Source organism: Talpa europaea (assembly GCF_964194135.1).
Source record: "Talpa europaea genome assembly, chromosome: 11".
In the NCBI taxonomy this organism is placed as follows: Eukaryota; Metazoa; Chordata; class Mammalia; order Eulipotyphla; family Talpidae; genus Talpa; species Talpa europaea.
Genome location: NC_140078.1, coordinates 20,603,614 through 20,623,893, shown reverse-complemented (window position 1 = coordinate 20,623,893; position 20,280 = coordinate 20,603,614). Strand labels below are relative to the sequence as shown.

Sequence of the window (20,280 nt, the reverse complement as noted above, 5' to 3'; positions counted from 1 at the left end):
ACTAATCAAAACCTCCAGATCACATTTGTACCCCCTGTCAACCACTATACTCTCCTCTCTAAATTACTAGCTTCACTTCTAATACTGCATTTTATTGTGCTAGTTTTTATGCTTTACAAACAGAATTAAACAGTATGTACTGAGCCTACCTTCTTTTAATCAATATTTATGTTAGATTTCATCTGTGATGATGATGAAGCTGCAATTCATTAAATGTTCATTGTTGTATAACATTCTGTTGTATTAACAAGCCATAATTCATTCATTCAACTTTTGATGAGTATTTGGGATCTTTCCTATTTGGGACTATGACAAATAATTCTGTGCACATTCTTGTACATGCCTCTTGGGTGTATATGCACAATTTTGCTTTGTTATAGACTGTGCATAAGTTCAGCATAGGTAGCTATTACTGGACATTTTCCACGTGGCTGTATTTATACCCACAGGAGAGTATATGAGTTCCTATTCCATGTTTTCACTAATCCAGGAGTATTGCCAGTCTTTTTAACTTTGGCCCTTCTAAGTGTGTGTGCAATGGTATCTCATTATGGGTTGTTGTTTGTGTTTCCTCATGACAGTGAGGTTAAGCACCTTTTTCAGAAGCATATGGGCATTTGGACATCCTCTTTTGTGAATTGCCTGTTTAAATCATTTGGATATTTTTCTGTTGGGTTTTTTCCTTTTTTTTTTTATTTGCTTGAAATTCATTTCCTGGATATGAGCCCTTTGTAGTGTCTTGTAAATATTTTCTCAATTTGTGGCTTGCCTTTTCAGTCTCTGTAAAGATCCTTTCAATAATAGAAGCGTGTGGGGGGCCTCCCTGGTGGCATAAGGGGGGGGGGTGAAGCTATCTGCTGCCACTGCAGCAAGATTTGATCCCTGGTCAGGGAGCTAAGCCACATGGTGCAGCAGACCTCCCCTGTCTCACCTACTGCTCCCCTCAGCAGTGTATTTCAGTAGATCCACCTGTTCTGCTCCCTGCTTTGTCTCTGGTGAATCCTCTCACCCCCCCCAACCTCTGCCCCACACCCCAGCTCTTCTCTGCATAAATGAATAAAATAAATCTTTTAAGAAATGATAGTAGTGCTTAATTTTAATATAACTCATTGTATCACCATTTTCCATTCTGGTTAGTGCTTTTTGTCTTCTGTTTAAGAAATCTTTGCCTAACCCTGAAGTCATGAAGATATTCTGTTTATCTTCTGGAAGCTTTATTATTTTGTTTTTTACATTTAAATGTGTGCTTCACTTGGAATTAATTTTTTGTATATACTCAGCTTTTCCTTATAGACATCCAGGTGACCTGATGTTACTTATTGAGAAGTCTCTTTTATCCCATCCAATCCTCTATAGTGCCACCTATTTCTGCTTCAGGTCTATTTGGTTGTACTAGTCCAGATTTGTTTTTTTAATTCTTGTGCAGATACTACATTGTTTTACTTTTTGTAACTTTTTATGTGTTGGTTTGGGCTGTACTATATTGAGTAGGTGTAGATTCTCCTACTTAGTTATCTTCAAGATTTACTTGGTTCTTCTTGGCCATTTCCACATACATTTTAGAAAGAACTTGTACATTTTTATAAAATTTGAGATTGTATTCAATCTCTGAATACATTTGTTCTCTGTCACCGTTACTTTTTCTCATCTCTCTCTGTTTTTTGGTCTTTCTTGATTTCTCTTAATTTTTTTTTTTTTATTTTCTGTGTAATGGTCTTGCATAACTTGTTGGATTTATTCCTTGGCATTTGACATTCTTTGATGGTATTATAAATAGTACTTCTAAAATTGCATTTCCTAACTGTAGATATAATATAAAAACAAGCTTGATTTTTATATTGTGCTTGTATTAATATTGCTCTTATGTTTCAAACTTTAACTCTTAATTCTTTTGTATTGTGTATGTGTACAATCATCTGTGAATATCATTCACAAATGAATCATTGATGTTTTCCCTTCCCAGTGTCATATCTTTGATTTCTCTTTCTTGCCTACTCATGTTGCTGGAATCTGTATTACACTGAATTGAAATGGCATATTCTTGATCTAAGAAGAAAAGCCTTAAAACATTTCACTGTTATGTATGATGTCTGTTGAAGGTTCTTTGTAAATACTATTATTAGTTCATTTCTCTTTTGAGTTTGTTATTAGCGGATGTTGAATTATTATCTAAATGCTTTTTCACAACAGTTGAGATGTTCATATATTTGTTCTCCTTTATGTTATTGTGATTAATTACTTTGGGTAAAAATTTTTTAAAATCTGATTTTCATACTTTTTTTTATAGATCATTAAATTTGATTCAGTAATTTTTTTATTAGGATTTTTTTCCTTCTATGTTCATGAGTTAGAAATATCATTTGGGCCCTGGCAGGTTTTGCTATGTAATATTTTCATTGTCTTTAACTTTAGAAAATTGTCAAATTTCTGCTTGGTTTTCTTATTTTAACCATCATTTTTTTTAGAAGTATATTTCTTAATTTCAAACAAGGGTTTTTTTTTTTTAAAGATTATTTATGCATACAAGAACTGGGGTACAGGCCAGATGTGTGGGGGGTGAGAGAATTCACCAGAGACAGAGTGGGGAACAGAACAGGCAGACTAACTGAAATACACTGCTGAGAGGAGCAGCGGGCAAGTCAGGAGAGGTCTACTGCGCCATGTGAGTTTCTCCTGGACGGCTGGAATTGAACGAACCGGTGCTGCAGAGGCTGCGGACAGCTTCACAGCGTGCGTCAGCCCGCTGCGCCACTGGGGAGGCCCCAATCAAGGGTGTTTTATAATTGTCTTTTTGTGACATCAGACATACAGATCATCATCTGTATTTTACTTTTAAATGTGTTGATATGTGTCCTATGACCTAGTGGGTCATTTTGTAAATGTTCTCTGTGTCTTGAAAAGAATGTGTAGAGAATGCAATTAGACATAGTGCTTAGTTTTGTTTGTGTTAAAATCTTCTATGTACTTACTAAATTTTTATTTACATATATCAGCTTCTGGGAGAAATTATAAAATTTCCCACTATGTGGATTTGCCAATTTTTCCTCTTAGTTCTGTCAGATTTTGCTTTATGTATGTGGAGGCTGTTTATTATGGTTAAGCTAAGTTATTCATTATGTTTATTGTTTATTATGTTTAAGCTGTTTGTTAGGTTTAGAACTTTTACATTGTCATGACTTTTTTTTCTTAATGATTATCTCTATTTCTGGTAATACTTTTGCCTTTAGTGTCTTATGCTGATTTTAATACTTACACTCCCTTTTTTGGTGTCTGTATTGCATATGGTTTCCCACTCTTTTAGTCTTTGCAAGATGTTTCTTTGGTAAGTAGCATAACAAACATTGTCTTCTAATTGGAACTCTTAGTACATTTACATTTAATGTAATAACTGGAATTTTAGGATTTAAATATACCTTCTTAATATAGTATTTGCTTTTAAACATCCCACCTATGTCTTTCTTTTTCTCCTTTTTTTTAATGTTGATTACAAAAAATAGCTTTATTCAGGTATAATTTATATGCTATAAAATTTAGCCATAGTAAATAATACAGTTCACCATTTTGCTTTTTTTTTTTTTTTTTTAATAATTAACAACCATCACCACAGTCATTTTGGAATGTTTCCATCAGCTTAGAAGTTCCCTTACACCTACAATTTATTTTTTCATAATAGCTCTGTTAAGCATGTAATTCATGTTACACAAGTCACCTACTTAAAGACTGTAAGTCAGTGGTTTTTACTGTATACATGATATGCCTGTATATAGTGATAATACAGCTATTGCCACAATTTTAAAACATTTCGTCACCCCCAAAAGTAATCCCACATCCAATTATCTGTCACTCCCAGTTCCAAATCTATTTCTATCCCCTTTCAACCCTGCACCTACTCTAGCATTTTCAAAGTATTCAAATCAAATAATATGTGGTCTTTTGTGACTTACTGCTTAATCCTTAGCATAATATTCTCAAGGTTTGTTCATGGTGTAGCAAGTATCAGCACTTCCTTTTTATTGGCAAATACTATTTCTCTATATGGGTTTTCTATTTCCCGTTTTTCATTTGGTGTGCAGGTTTTTGTGTGGACATACGGTTTTAATTTTATTTTTGGTGCTCTATCTCTGAGTGAAGTTGCTCGATCATATGGTAACTCTGTTTAACTTTTTGAGAAACTGTTAAATTCTTTTTCCCCAAAGTGGCTGTACCATTTTACATTCCCAGCAGCTGCCTACCAGTGTTCCAGATTCTCCACACCCTTACCAATACTTGTTATTTATTAACAAGTGTACTTAATAACTGCTCCCTTATATATTTTTTCTTTTTTTTCCCTTTGTCTTTTAAATTATAGCTATCTCATCTGAATATGATTTGCATTTTCCTTGTGACTAATGTTGTTGAGTTTCTTTTTCTGATTGGCCATGTCTATATATAAGTATATCCAGACACTTTGTCCAGTCTTTAAAGTATTAGTACAGTATCTTTAATAGATACAGGCTTATTAACATAACTGTTTTTGCTCTGTGTGAGTTTTGATAGTTTGTATAGTCAAAGAATATACAATTTAATCTAGGTAATCAAAATTATGGACATAAAACTGATCATAATATCCCTTTATATTCATCCAATATCCAAGCAGTCAGTAATGCTGACCCCTCTTATATTTCTTTTTTAAAATTGTAAAAAATACGTAACATAAATTTACCATCTTAACCATTTTTAAGTGTACCATTCAATAGTGTTAAGTACATTCATACTGTTGTGCAACTCGTCTCAAGAACTCTTTTCATCTTGAGGAACGGAAACCCTGGGCTCATTAAACCACTCCCGTTCTTCCCTCCCTGCATTGGTTGCTGGCAGCTAATCTGCTTTCTGCCTCTATGAATTTGACTACTTTAGATGCCACATGTAAATGGAATCATTTTTTTGGGTTTTGGCTTTTTCATTTAACATAACGTCCTCAAGGTTCATGAATGTTGTAGCATATACAAAATTTCCTTTTTTTCTTAAACATTTTTTTTTTTTAAGATTTATTTATTTATACAAGCACTGGGTACAGTCAGAAGCGCAGGAGGGTGAGAGAATTCACCAGAGCCAGAGCGGGGAGCAGAATGGGCAGACTGACAAAATACACTGCTGAGGGGAGCAGTGGGCACAGCAGGAGAGGTCTGCGCGCCACGTGGGACCCTCGCCCGGCAGCCTGGGATCAAGCTGGCCCTGCAGGGGCTGTGGGCAGCTTCACGCCCAGAGTTCAACCGCTGCGCCACCACGGGAGGCCCGAAAATTTCCTTACTTTTTAAGGGCGAATAGTATTCCATTGTGTGTTCAGACAACATTTGTTATCCATTCATCTCTCGATGGACATCTGGTTGCTTTCATTTGATATTGGGAATAATTTTGCCATGAACATGGGTGTGCATAATAAACACAGCTTGGTTTCTTCTGTTTACTACTCTGGAGGAGCTTATGGTTTACAGGAGAGGGACAAATGAATCAGCCATTACGTTATAGTAGGATAAATTTTAGTTAGATAAAGCCTCAGAGTAGAGGAACCTGATCCCTTGGAAAGGAGAGGGGAAAGGCCAATCAAGAAAAGTTTCTTGTTGCTTAACTTGTATTTTGAAGAAGCAGCTATCCAGGTAGGAAAAGGATATTTTAGGCAGGGGAAGAACATGTGCAGAGAGGCACCAAGAGAGAAACATGTGCTTTTAGAACCTAGAATGTGTATTGGGAAAGAAATGAGGCTAGAAAAGAAAGTAGGTGATAGGATAAACAGGACATTATATTACAAGGCAAGGAGTTGGACTTTGAACTAAGGGACTTTGAGAAATGGGAACTTTTGCAGATTTCTAGAAAGAGGTCTTTGAATTATCTCTCCTGGATGGAACTGGGAAGCAACAGCTTTCCTTTGCCACATATGCTAGTAATTCTTTCCTCATCAGTAAAATTTTTTCTTTCTTTTTTTGACTTACAGTTCACTGAGAGTTTTTTGACGGAGAGAGACAAACAATCCAAATGGAGTGGAATTCCTCAACTGCTCCTTAAGCTATATGCAACTAGCCACCTCCACAGTGACTTCGTCGAGTGCCAAAACATCCTCAAGGTAACTCTTAGTCCTTGGAGGGTTGCATTCAGGGCCTCTCAGTGGCATAAAATGTGTGCCTTTTTTCTCTCTCTTTCAGTTTACTTTTTAAAATAGCCTATTCTTACTGTGTAAGTTGTAGAAAATTTGGGAAGTTCAGAAAAATTACAAAGAGGAAAATAAAAACCACCTATAATTCCACCGTCAAGATGTAATCACCATTAAGTCCTCTGTATATCCTTCTGAGCTTTATTCACAGTTTTCTGTTATTGCTTACTTAATTTGGGAGGTAAACATTGTGCCCTGGGATTAGAATGGCAGTCTTTTTGAACAGGGTTTAAAAAGATCCAATAGTGCTGATGTTTCATAGATGTGGTCTTATGATTGTTGATAATTATGACTACATAAAGAGATTGAAAGAACTGGGCTTAATGATAGAGGCTTGGAAAGAGTGCAGAGACATTATGCTAGAGCACTTGTTCTCAAATGTGTGTGTATCAGAATCACCTGGAAGATTTGTTAAAACAGCTACTGCTGGAGTTTCTGATTCAGTATGCTGACCATTCAGTATGCTGACCATTCAGTATGCTAACCAGTATTCAGATGCTAACCATCTCCAGGCATTAACTGGGAGTGGGGGTAGTGGGCCCAAATTTGAATTTAGAGCACTAGCTCTAGCTTAGTTTTGTTTTTTGTTTTTTTTTAAATATTTATTTTATTTATGTATGCGTCCAAGAACTGGGGTGTATGCCAAAGGCGCAGAGGGTGAGAGGATTCACCAGAGACAGAGTGGGGAGCAGAACAGGCGAATCTACTGAAATACACTGCTAAAGGGAGCAGCGGGTGAAACAGCAGAGGTCTGCTGTGCCATGGGTTAGCTCCCTGCCTGGGGGTGGAACTCACGCTGCATTGACTTCCAATAGCTTAATAGTGCTTGAGATTTAACCCCTTGTGCCACCAGGGAGGCCCCTTCGAGCTTAGTTAAAACCCACACAAGGTACTTGGTCATGATGAAATTTAATTATATTTTTCAGAAGTGAAGTTTTGATTACTATATCATAAGTCATTTTAAAATAGACACCAAATAAACTTTATCTGTAAGAAGAGATATTTCGTATTTTTTATATTCTTACAGTCTGATTAAGATGGAAATAATTAAACTTGTTTAAAAACATCTTGGGTCAGTGGCCCGAGGGTAATAAAGAATAAATGCAAAGATAAATAAAAATATTTTGCAGAATTATTTCATTTGATTTCTCCACAATTGCTGAGCTATGGGGTGAAGGTAGAAGAAAGAGGAAAATTAACATTTGTGAGTGCTTGCTCTGTGATCATCTTTTTATTTACCCACTAAATACTTATTTGAAACTTACTGTATGCTAGGCATACTTAATTCTTTTGGTAATTGTATGAGATAGGTGTTAAAGTTCTTTGTATTACTCCAGACTATTTTGATTGAGGGTGACAGTAACCCACTCAGACTAGCAAAAAAAAAATATTGTCTTACATCGGTGGAAAGCACAGCTATAAATTCTAGGGCTGAACAGAGTTAGGCTGTGGGTTTCTTAACTTGACATCTTTGTGTGAACTCATGTTGTTCCTTGTGATCATTTTTCGGTGACATTTCTACAATTTGAGCCAGTCACTGAGATGAAGGGGATCACAGACTATAGACTAATCACCTGCTCCTGGGGCTGGGACTGAGGTGCTTGTTTGAATCCCCAGCAGAATCACATGGACACTGGGGAGGAGTCTTTTGCTTAAGGAAATGGGACTATTACCTGACAAAGACAAAGTGATACTGGGCCGGCAAAATCCACATGTTTTCTGTGTTCCCTTTTTCATTTGAGGGAAGACTTAGCAGTGACACACCCAAAGCTTTGTAACTACTATGTGACAAAGCCATCTTGTCATCTTACTCCAAAGACTGGCTTCCACTGTACTGTGTTGCCGCAGGAGTTTAGATGAGAAAAATGAGACTGAGAGAAAGTGGGTTCACTTTCTTTAGTAATTGATTTAGTCTTTAGTAAGTGGTTTAATTACTTATCAATTAATGCAGCCCTGCACAGCTTTTTTTAATCTGTAAGATGTGTACAACTTTACTCACTTCACTGAATTTTGAGGATCAAATGGGCTAATGTTTAAAAGTCCGGTGCCTAACATATAACAGGTTATCTGTAAGAAAGTGTCCTGCTTTTTCTTGGTGTGTTTTGGTACCTGGATCAGCAGCATCAGCATCACTTGGAAACTTATTATAATGTACATTCTCAGCTCCAGCCCCGACCTGTTGAATCAGAAACTGCAGGTGAGGTCCAGCAACCTGGATTTTAACATGTCCTTCAGGTGATGCTGATGATCACCAGTGTTGTAAAAACCACAACTCTAGCCCATTGTGTTTATTCTTTTCTAGGGTTCCCAAGGAAAGGACATAGTAAGTAAGGTCCTGGTCTATCTCCTGTTTCGCCCAAAATAGTTCTGCTGTCTTTACATAAGCATAAACTCTGGAGCCAGACTTCCAAGTTTAAATCCTGGCTCTACCACTTACCAGCTGTGTGGTGTTGTCAAGTTTTTTGTGCCAGTTTCCTTTTCTATAAAATTGGGATGTTACTATCTTCACATAGGATCGTAAGGGTTAAAGGAGGTAGTAAATACACAAAGTACTTAGAACCATGCCAAGTACATAATGAACATTAAATAAATTAGTCATCACTACCATAACTACAACTTTTATTATATTGTCTTTTCTCTAAGCTTATTTTCTATTAGCAGTGTTTCATATGAGCAAAGGAGTCTTTGACCATTCCTTCCCCCATCACTGCCCCACCCCCACTTTGAGAACCACTAGTCTATATTTAATATAGGGATGAAATAACATAGATTTGTAAAAAGGTGCAAAGTAAAAGTGCTAGATGCCACCAATTAATCACAGTTTGCTTTTGGGGTTCAGAGGTGTACCACATTGCTTCAGGGAAGACTTCTATAGGAGGTGACATTTGAGCTGTATTTTGGTTATATACTGCTGGAAAACCAGCCACTGCCAAAACTCAGTAGCTTGAAGTGACAGCCACCATTTATCATTCTTTGGGTTAATTTAATGGTTATTCTGCTTCATGTGGTGTTGGGTAGGGTATTAAGACATTGAAAAGGTCAAAAGAGCTTTACTCACGTGGCTAGTAGGTAGTTAACTGGAGATCAGCTAAGGATTCAGCCCTGGCCTCAGTTCTCTTCCTCATGGCTTTTCTAGGTATCTGGTTTGGTGAATGGGTTCCCAGCTGGCAAAAGCCAACTCTGCCAGACTTTTTATGAGTTGGGCCACACATGGCATTGTGTCGCTTCTGTCCTGTTCTGTTGGTTGAAACAGTCACACTGGCCCTCTTCAGTATGGAAGAGGATTCTGCAGGGGCATGAATACCAGAAAGTAAATAGCGTTTTGGGGCCTATCTTCGTGTTCATGGGGTTCAAGTTGTGACTAAAATGCAAACTGATGTCTTGGTTTGTGTTGGATACTAAAACTGAGTATCTCTGTGTACTTTTTTAAATTAGGAAATTTCTCCTCTTCTCTCCATGGAGGCTATGGCATTTGTTACTGAAGAGAGGAAGCTTACCCAAGAAACCACTTACCCAAATACTTATATTTTTGACTTGTTTGGAGGTGTTGATGTAAGTAATTATTATTATTACTACCACTGCTACTTAATGGCTTGAAAATATATAGCAAACCCTTCAGAATTTTAATCTTTGGAAGCTCAATGGCACTCATCTGTGTTGATGCTGTCTACCCTTTTACTTTAGAACTAGTTTGGTTTGATAGTAACATCCACATTATTTTTTTTTAAGGCACAAAGTGAAACATGTGTCTCCCATTTCCCCAGTGTCTCCTCCTTAGAGGCAACTGTGATGACTAATTTCTTCTGTGTCCTTCTAGACATGTTCTGTGATTGTGTGTCTGTGTAAATAACCCTTACTACTGATTTTCTCCCTACATAGATATGACATACCATATATACAGGTACACTGTTGTGTTCCTTGCCTTTTCTATGTAATTCTAGCTTGGGGATAGTATAATTGTGCCAAACTTTATTTATCCAGGCCCCAATTGATGAACATTTACAGTTTCCATGTCTTTGCTATTACAAAAAAGGTTGAAGTAAAGGTTTTTGCACATGCTATTGTATGCATGTGAATTTTTACCTTTGGAGGTCAAAGTATATGTGTCTTATTTTTATAACTTATCAGTTTATATACCTCTGGGATTTTATTGATAGCATCCCCAATAACAGAATGAAGGAATGTCTGTTTACCCACACCATCACCAGCACAATGTGTGTATGTGTGATTTTATGAACTTTGTTACTGAAGTATAACTTGCATATAGAAAAAAATACTAGTAATTAATCACAAAATAAGTTTACCCCTGTCACTGCCATCTAAATCATGAAGTAAAACATTACCAGCACCTCGTAGCTTTCTGGTTAAATAGTATATTTTAAATATTTACTAAGCAGATATGAGAAAAATGGTATAAGTTTTAACAACTTTATTGAACTGTATGTAACAAACCATGCAATTCACTCATTTAAAGTTAATAATCAGTGGTTTTGATAAAGTCATAGATATGTGTAACCATCATTACAGTCAATTTTGGAACATTTTTACCACCCCAAGAAATAACTTCATATGTTTTAGTTACCATTGTGCTACCCTCTGATACTCACACCCACCAGAGGCCGTTACTACTTTACTATTTGTCTAGATATCCCTGTTCTGGGCATTTCATATGAATGGGATCATGTAACATGAGGTCTCTTGTTACTGACTTCTTTCACATAGCTTAATGTTTTCAAGGTTCACTCATGTAACAATTCTCTCCTTTTTATGGTTGATATTAGTACATTGTATTTATATACCACGTTTGTTTGGTATATCCACTTATCAGTTGATGGACATTTTGGGCTGTTTCTGCATTTTGGCTTTTGTGAGTTATTGGTGCTGTTAACATTTGTGTGTTCATCCACTTCTGTATAGACATATATTTTCATTAATCTTGGGAAATGCCTAAAAGTGGGATTGCTGGGTCATCTGGTAAATTTCATTTAATCCTTTGAGAAGCCTTCAGAGAGTTTTTCAAAGCAGCTGCACCATTTTACACACCCACCAGCAGTATATGAAAGTTCTGATTTTTCCACATCCTCCCCAACACATGTTACTACATGTGTTTTAATTATAGCCCCCCTAATGGGTGTGAAGTGGTATTTCATTGTGGTTCTGATGGCTAATCTGACTGTCTTTTTGTGCTTATGACCATTTGTATATCTTCTTTGCGAAGGTGTGTCTGTTCACCTCTTTTGTCGTTCCCCCACCCACTTTTTATTGAGTTGCATGAGTTCTGGAGACTAATCCATGATTTGCAAATATTTTCTCCCATTCCGGGACTGTCTTTTCACCTTCTGATGGTGTGTTTTCAAACACAAGAGTTTGAATTTTGATAAAGAAAATACTTTTATCTATTTTCTTTTGTTGCTTGGACTTTGATCTAGATCTGAGAAACCATTGTTTTATCCAAGGTCAAAAAGATTTACCCCTCTGTTTTTCTAAGCACATTCTAGTTTTTTCTCTTACATTTTGGTCTTTGATATTTTGAGTTTATTTTTATTTATGGTGTGATAGAGTGGTTCAGCTTTTTTTTTTTTGCATGTGACACTCCATTTGTTGACAACATCATTTATTGGCAGAACCATTCTTTCACCATTGGACTATCTTGGAACTTTTGTCAAGCAGTCAACTGTAAACACATTGGTTATATTTCTATACTCATAGTCCATGATTATTTTAGGTTAATGTGCATTTCAATGTGAATTTCAGAATCACCGTCAGTTTCTGAAAAGAAATCTGTTGGAATTTTGCTAGGGATTACAGTAAATCTGTAGGTGAATTTGAGGAGTATTACCATCTTAACAATATTAAGATTTCTGATCTTATGAACCTTAAATGTGTTCCTTTTTTTCTACTTGAGTAGAAAGTATTCTGCTGTTACTAGGCAGAGTGTTCTGTACATGTCTGTTACATCGTGTTTAAAATGTTCAAGTCTTCTATTTCTTATATGATGCCTATTTTTGACCAACCAGGGAGATATCCACATAGCGTGGCAGACCTCGCCTGTCTCGCTCGCTGCTCCCCTCAGAAGTGCTTTCACTCGTCTACCTCTTCTGTTCCCTGCTCTGTGTCTGGTAAATCCTCTCACCCTCCCGCGCCTCTGGCCTATACCCTAGCTCTTGTATGAATAAATAAAATCTTAAAAATAAAACAATGGTTACTTAAAAAAAAAAGATTTATATAAGAACTGGGGTACAGGCCAGATGTGCGGGAGGCTGAGAGGATTCACCAGAGACAGAGCGGGGAACAGAACAGGCAGAATGACCGAAATACACTGCTGAGGGGAGTGGCGGGTGAGACATGAGAGGTCTGCCGCGCCATGTGGGTTGCTCTGTGGCTGGTGGGCGGTGATTGAACAGGCACTGCAGAGGCTGCGGACAGCTTCACAGCGCTGCGCTCAACCGCCTGCGCCACCAGGGAAGCCCTGGTGCCTATTACTGAAAACAGGTTATTGGAGCATCCAAATATTATTTTTGAACTGCCTATTTCCTTCAGTTCTGCCAGTGCTGAAGGAAGTAGACAATTCAAAAATAATAGTTGAGGGCCTCCCCCATGGTGCAGTGGTTGAGCACTGGGCTGTGAAGCTGCCCGCAACCTCTGCAGCGCTGGTTCAATCCCTGGCTGCCGGCAAGGGTCCCACATGGCACGCAGACCTCTCCTGCCACCCGCTGCTCCCCCCAGCAGTGTACTTCGTCAGTCTGCCTGCTCTGCTCTCTGCTCTGACTCTGGTGAATTCTCTTACCCTCCTGCGCTTCTGACTGTACCCAGTGCTTGTATGTATGTATAAATAAACAAATAAATAAATAAATAAATCTTTAAAAAAAAATAATAGTTGAACGCTCCAATAACCTGTTTTCAAGTTCTGCCAGTGCTTACTTCATGTGTTTATATACTCTATTGTTAGGTTCATATGTGTTTATAATCATTATATTTTCCTAACTGATCCTTTCATCGTTATAAACTGTCATTTGTCTGAACAGACTGTTTTTGAATATATGTTATAAATAGTTTAAGCAAATTATGTGTTGTATTGTGTGTTAAATGAAAAATAAATTCATATTATCCTCAGCCTGTATAAAAATCAGTACTCAGTTTATCTTTTGAGATTCTTTTTATAAATTTATGTTTGTAACAGAGCACAATGTTCTTAAGCAAAAGAGGAGTCATAGCAATAATGTTCTGCAACTTTTAAAAAGTTATAGCCACATTGGATCCCAGAGATAAAACCTATTCTAACATGCTTATTTTTGAAAATGTAGAAAGCGGAGGCCACGATGGAAGAACTTACTCAAGTTTTCTGAGGGAATAGGTGACTGAGCCTAGGACCAGAACCCATGATTCCTGGCTTTTGACAGTGCTCATTCCTCTGAATCTCAAAACCTTCTGCCTGTGCTGGGAATAGCAGGGCCTGGGGTATTAGGACAGATATTTGGGCCCTAGTTGTCATGACAAGGATTATTTTATAAGTTGTGATTTGAATTAATTTTGAAGATTTTATTTTTTTATTTTTAATAGCTCCTTGTAGAAATTCTTATGAGGCCTACAATCTCTATCCGAAGTCAGAAACTGAAAAGTAAGTATGTATGTCAGCTACTGATTCTCATTCCCCGTCTGCTGATGTAAGTTCCCAGAAGTTTCTTTCTTATATTCTGTTGCAGGACACACTGTATCCCTAACTAAGCAGTTCTCTTTTATACTATGTAGAATATAGATCTGTTGCTTTTAAAAGAAAAATATATAAAAACCACTGACCTAAATGTACTTGCTAATAGTACATGGGTCCAGCTTTTATGTTTTCTTGGGAAATTTTTATTATATACTGTTAATTGAGGGAGTAAGGTATAACCTAATATAATTTTGTTTAATTTTTTTTCCTATATAAAGACTTGTAAAGGTGATACATGCTTACATGCGCTTTGTACAAAGTTCAGTCATTATTAGAATGTGTATGGTAAAAAGTAAAAGTGTTTTGGTAGCACATTACATTCTTAAGCTGCATGATGAATGTATGGTATTTTCTCTTATTCTTAATAATTTATATATGTTATACATAGATTCTTTTTAGGTTTTTAATATTAAAAAGATAGTAAGTGCACTTTACTTTGGCATTAAAAGCCAGAGATCACTTCAGCTAACATTTGATGCCATGAAAAACCACATATATTTTATAATTAAAATAAAATTCCCACTTAACATCAACATGTCATACTATACTAGTCTTGGCTTGTGTGCAGTAGTGGTTAAGAGTATTCACATTCATTTGTGATGTTTCAGCTTTGCAGTATAAGTTGGTTCTTCATGTTCTCTGTCTACCCTCATAGCAGCTGAGAAAGTGGCATTTTGTAATTTCTTGTTGATATGCAATGTTTATTCCTCTCACTAGTTTCTAAAAGTTCATGAGTGCTGAGACTGCCATTTTCAGTGTGGGGAGGGGAGGGTCTAACCACTCTCTATTGTATTCCCTGTTTTAGAATAGGTGTTAAATAAATGTTTGAAAATGAAATGGTCTAGAAAATACTGAGAGCTAATATTTCAACCTGTTCTGAAGTCATGAAATAAACCAACCAACCTAAAAAAGCCCCAGTAGGTTAAAAGGTAGTGGTGAGGGCAATAGGTTCTGTATTGTCTCAGCATTGTATCATGTAACCCAAACTAGCTTGACAGGGCTCACCATTGAGATCTCAGAAGGAGACCTAGCATTTTAAGATTTGTGGCAACAGAGAAAAGAGTGAAAACAGCTTTTAAAAATAAGAAGTAATGCTAAACAAAACTGTCCATGGTTCATATTCAAGTTTATCATCTTGTGGGATTAGTCATAAAAATTTCGTTTCCCTTCTGTTTTACTCTCATATTCCTGTTAACAGAGAAGTAACTAATTCTTAATTGGATTTAGTAGGCCAGGCATTAAAAAATATTTCCCCAACACAAGTAACCAATAAATAAATAGATAAAATAAAAACTTGATGAGTCTGTAGTAAAATTACTCGTTTGCTGCTACTAGAACTTTCAATGGAAATATACAATAAGAGTAGTCAGGTTGCCCATATTTTGGATTCTAGTAGTTCTGCTTTGGAAATGTATCTTGAGGAACCAATTCAACACAAGCATAAAAAGACTACTACACACACAGAGTTTATTTTTAGTGTATTTACATTGTAAAGTATTAAACTAAAACAAAAATTCTGGATACATTCCAAGCAAGCTACAAGGGGAACATGGTTTATTAAATGACATCACAACAGATTGAAGACTATATATTAATAGCATAAGAACAAAATGGCTAGTCTATCAAATAAAAAATCTATACAAATTTGGTTTCCAACTTCTGATGGGCATCATGAGAAAATCCTTGGTAAACAGGACTCGAGGACTAGGTATGCTAAAAGAAAATAAGCATCTTGGAGATTATGAGGAACAGTTCTTAATGTTTAAAGATTGAATTCTGTTACACTATCTTTTCAATGAGAAAAATTTCCACCTATTCCCATTTCACTTTCAGTAAGTGACGAAATGTCCAAGGACTGTTTGAGCATCCTGTATAATACCTGTGTCTGTGTAAGTACCCTGTCATCAGATTATTTCCTTTCCATATCTGCAGTGTTTGAGAAGGGGAGCTCAAATAGGGTGGCAGACATGAGAACTATCTTCAGATATGGGTGAATTGAACTTATTTTATATATGCCTGAGAACCAGGATCGACAGGTAGAAATTATGGAGAGGCATAATTTCATAGTAATTGTTAAGAGAGCTGCTTGAGCAGTTTTGAACTCCTTTAAAGATGTTCAGGCAAAAATGATTCAACACTTGAGCCTCCCCAGTGGCACAGCGGTTGAGCGCTGGGTTGCAAAGCTGCCTGCAGCCTCTGCAGTGCCGGTTCAATATCTGATCCCCAGTCCCACCCCCCACCCCAGGCCCACCCCCTGGTGAGGGTCCCACATGGCGCGTGGACCTCTCCTGCCGCCCGCTGCTCCCCTCAGCTGTGTACTTTGTCAGTCTGCCTGCTCTGCTCTCCCCTCTGGCTCTGGTGAATTCTCTCACCCTCCCGCGCTTCTGACTATACCCAGTGCTTGTATAAATAAATAAATCTTAAAAAAAAAAAAAGATGTTTCAACACTTAAACAGTATAACATCTGTAACAGTGCTGAGCAGTAGAAATATAAGGCAAACTACTGAAGTTATTTCAGATTTCTTTATAGCTATATTTTTTATTATTAGAAAGTAAGGAAAAAATAGGATGAAATAGGTGGTTAATCGTAATAATTTTTTTTTAATTTATTTTCATTTTTAGGTTACATTTTTTTTTTCTTTTTAAAGATTTATTTATACAAGCACTGGGTCCAGTTAGAAGCGTGGGAGGGTGAGAGAATTCACCAGAGCCAGAGCGGGGAGCAGAATGACAGACTGACGAAATACACTGCTGAGGGGAGCAGCGGGTGCAGCAGGAGAGGTCTGCGTGCCATGTTGGACCCTCGCCGGTGGCCGGGGATCGAACTGGCGCTACAGAGGCTGCGGGGCAGTTTCACAGCCCAGTGCTCAACCGCTGCGCCACCAGAGGAGGCCCAATTTTGATAATGTTTTATTTCACATAATATGATTATTCTTCCAAACTGTAATCAGTATAAGTAAATGACCTGAAATATTTTCATTCCTTTTTTTGTACTAAGCTTTTAAAATCCAGAGTTTTTAAAAACCACAGAGTTTGCGTTTTTTAATACACAGAACACATCTCAGTTCAGTCTAGCCACGTTTCAAGTACTTATAGTAACTAGTGACACGGGTAGTTTTAGATCTTAAGATGAAAATAAAATTGTTTAGGAAATGCACAGTTCTTGCAGTTAAGGCCAAAAAGTTGTCTTTGGCAGCTCTCCTGCCCACCTGTGACTATGCAGGTGCTATTATTTTCTAATTAACCTGTCCTTTTAAAGTGTTAAAAAAAAAAAAAAAAAACTGCCCTTAGGAAAAAAGGGCAATGTAAGATTTTATGATTCTGTCATTGGCAACTTCCATATAGCCATCAGTTTTCTGAAGTTGGTCATTAATAGTGACTCCTAATGTTAATAAAATTCTAGCAAAAACACAGTTTTGAATTTTTTAAAAAGTTATAAAAAACAGGATGATACGGCTCAATTCTGTGCTGATCTGCCATAATTCCATATTAGGTGGAGAACCTAGTGCTTTCATAGTTGTAAGCACCAGTGCCTCCAGAGAACAGCTAAAACACAAGAAATGTTTGAAGTTATAATGTTTTGGAGTGGCTACTTATGTAAATCATAACTAACTTTGAGGAAACAGGTCATGCCTAAAGACATTTAAATTTAAATTCAAAATTTAAAAAGTGCTGCTGGTCAAATAAAACTTGCCCTCTGGATGGAGTTTGTAGCTCCCAATTTAGATATTCAGCAGATGCTAGGTCAAGAATCTATCATGAATATCATGGGGGAAAAAACCCTTCCCAGAAAAATGTATTTGTACACAACATGTTTAGGGATTTAAGACCTCAGCGAAGAACTCTGCTAGAGAGTTGGATTGCTTTTCCAGTGTCTGGAAGGGATATCTTGCTCCTCATATTTTATTTTGTGGTTATAACCTATACTGCCTTTTCTCTCCTTTTCTTTTGTGATAGACTGAAGGAGTTACAAAGCGTTTGGCAGAAAAGAATGACTTTGTGATCTTCCTATTTACACTGATGACGAGTAAGAAGACATTCTTACAGACAGCAACCCTTATTGAAGACATTTTGGGTGTTAAAAAGGTAAGCTATATTCTATAGTAAGTTGATCATGACCAGATGTGAAAGGGTATCTCAGATGACTGAATTCTCAAACCTGAACAGTTTAAAGAATTTTAAAGAAAAATTCTTCCATATGTATCTTAGTGTTAATTTATTTTTTATATTATTCAAATATATTCAAGTATAAAACTAGGTTATACCACCTTGTACTAATGTAAAACTAAAACCTAAGTAAATATATAAATGAAATCAAACTAATTATAATACTCAAAAGTTTAGTTGATTTCATGAATTTAATGTAATGCCTAATGTTATTCTGTTGAAATCAAATTGCCCCTCACTTATTATTACAATCTTTTTAGTATGCTTATATTGCTGTATGCTATTTGATGACTTCATTTTCCTATCATTTTACTATATTTTAACAATTATGAAACCTTCATTCATTAGTATATGTACCCCTGGGTGATGATATTTGACTTTTACTTATTAAATCCACCTCTATTTTTTCACATTAGTCTTTAAGTTAAAATTTAATCGACAACACAGGAGACATAAACATGAGAACTGAAATACTGTTACCTGGTCATAAGATGGATATTCAGATTTTCCAGAGTATGCTTTAAAAACAACAACTCTAAAAAAAAAATAAATAACTAAAAACAACAACTCTAATTAAAATGAAAACACAACTAAAATTTTATCAAGGTCTCACAGACCACCCACAAAATACATTCCTAGGCCTCTGTTAGAGAATCATCATATTAGATTTTTGGTGTAATGCTTTTTGGATCTAAAACTTACTTCCCCAGTCCTGTCCATGCCTCCATTTTGGTTGCAGGTTGGCAGATTTCTTTCTGTTACTACTAAGACTGCAGGAACAGCCTCTTTAAGTTGTTGTTGAAGGGAAAGGGTACCTAAGTGCATTTTGGTGACCAGCTTATATTTATTTCTGCTGCACTTTCTCCAGGCCCTGCTTGTCATTGCCCAGGCGAATGATGCACAAGTGGCCCATTGTCTGTAGGAACACATTGGAGATGTGTGCAGGTCCCAGACAGACCCTTTGTTCCTTTTGATAAAAGGGCTTTGTTACTTTTCCAATAACTCTGTGCTCCAGCCAATGTGTGAGAGGGCGCTGCCAGAGTGGAAACTCCAGACTCCCTGGCAGTCTCGGCATAGGAGTCTAGTATTGTTTCTGTTCAACCTTTCCTGCTTGTCCTTTATGCTCTTTGACTCTCTCTCATTCCTTTCTGTGTTACCAAAAGGTGATGCATACGGCTAGACATTATTGGTGCAGCTTGAAACAGGGCTAGAGCCATAATAAAAGTGAGAACCCAAGTCACTGACTGGGAAAAGATACTTGGCAGCTAAGAAAGAAATGGCTTTCAAAAATTATCAAGAATTCTTACAAATTTGCGAGAAAAGGACAAATAACCCATTAGAAAAATGGACAGTGATAGAAATAAGCATTCACAGAAGTAAAACAAATGGTACATAAATGTAAGATACAACTTCATTGATAATCAGGGAACTGCAAACCAAGACCACAATGAGAGATACAGAGAGCAAATGTTGGTGAGGATACTGCTGACATAATATATTGCTGATACATTTGTCTAGCAGGAGAATATGTTTATCTTTTCTGTTTATTGTTGAACAAGCACATACCCTTGTTACCCAGACCAAGGGAAGCACTCTCTTGAGAGACATTGACTTCTGGATTACCAGTAACCCATGCCCAGGTGTATTCATGGGGAAACTCAATCCCAGAACAGTGATTTCTTAGAAATGAAAACACTGAATTGAAGCTAAGAGGATTTGTGAAATGAATTTATTGGGATCTGCCAGCTAAATAGATAGACCAAATTAGGTTGTGTGAGGATATTACTCAGAGAAGTTCTTGTTTCATAATTATACATGTATTCATTTGCATATGTATCCTTATAAGGTTATAAGAGAAAATATATTTCTTTTTTCTTAAAGATTTATTTATTTATGCATGCAAGAACTGGGGTGTAAGCCAGAGGCATGGGGGTGGTGGTGAGAGGATTCACCAGAAAGAGTGGCAGAACAGGCAGATCTACTGAAATACGCTGCTGAGGGGAGCAGCGGGTGAGGCAGGAGAGGTCTTTGCACCATGTGGGTTAGCTTCCTGGCTGGCTGGAGATCAAACTCGTGCTGCAGTGGCTGGCGATAGCTTGTTCGCTCTGTCTTTAAGTCCTAACGCCACCAGGGAGGCCCAGAAAATGTTTCTTACTGTTGGGCATTTGAGAATGTTTTGGAAGCCATTGTGCATGCATATCAAGAAACATAAGAA

General features: G+C 36.9%; 1 protein-coding gene across 2 annotated transcripts in view; it reads left to right on the top strand.

Moving 5' to 3' along the window:
- TRPC4AP (transient receptor potential cation channel subfamily C member 4 associated protein) overlaps positions 1-20,280 on the top strand; it is a gene marked incomplete at both ends in the record, with an annotated part of 55,627 nt that overhangs the window by 8,495 nt on the left and 26,852 nt on the right. For both annotated transcript variants that reach the window (XM_084247874.1, XM_084247873.1), the window contains 5 exons: positions 5,972-6,100; positions 9,623-9,739; positions 13,748-13,805; positions 15,732-15,787; positions 17,856-17,984. In XM_084247874.1, the coding sequence (XP_084104000.1) occupies positions 5,972-6,100; positions 9,623-9,739; positions 13,748-13,805; positions 15,732-15,787; positions 17,856-17,984 (489 nt within the window). The remainder of the gene's footprint in view (positions 1-5,971; positions 6,101-9,622; positions 9,740-13,747; positions 13,806-15,731; positions 15,788-17,855; positions 17,985-20,280) is intronic.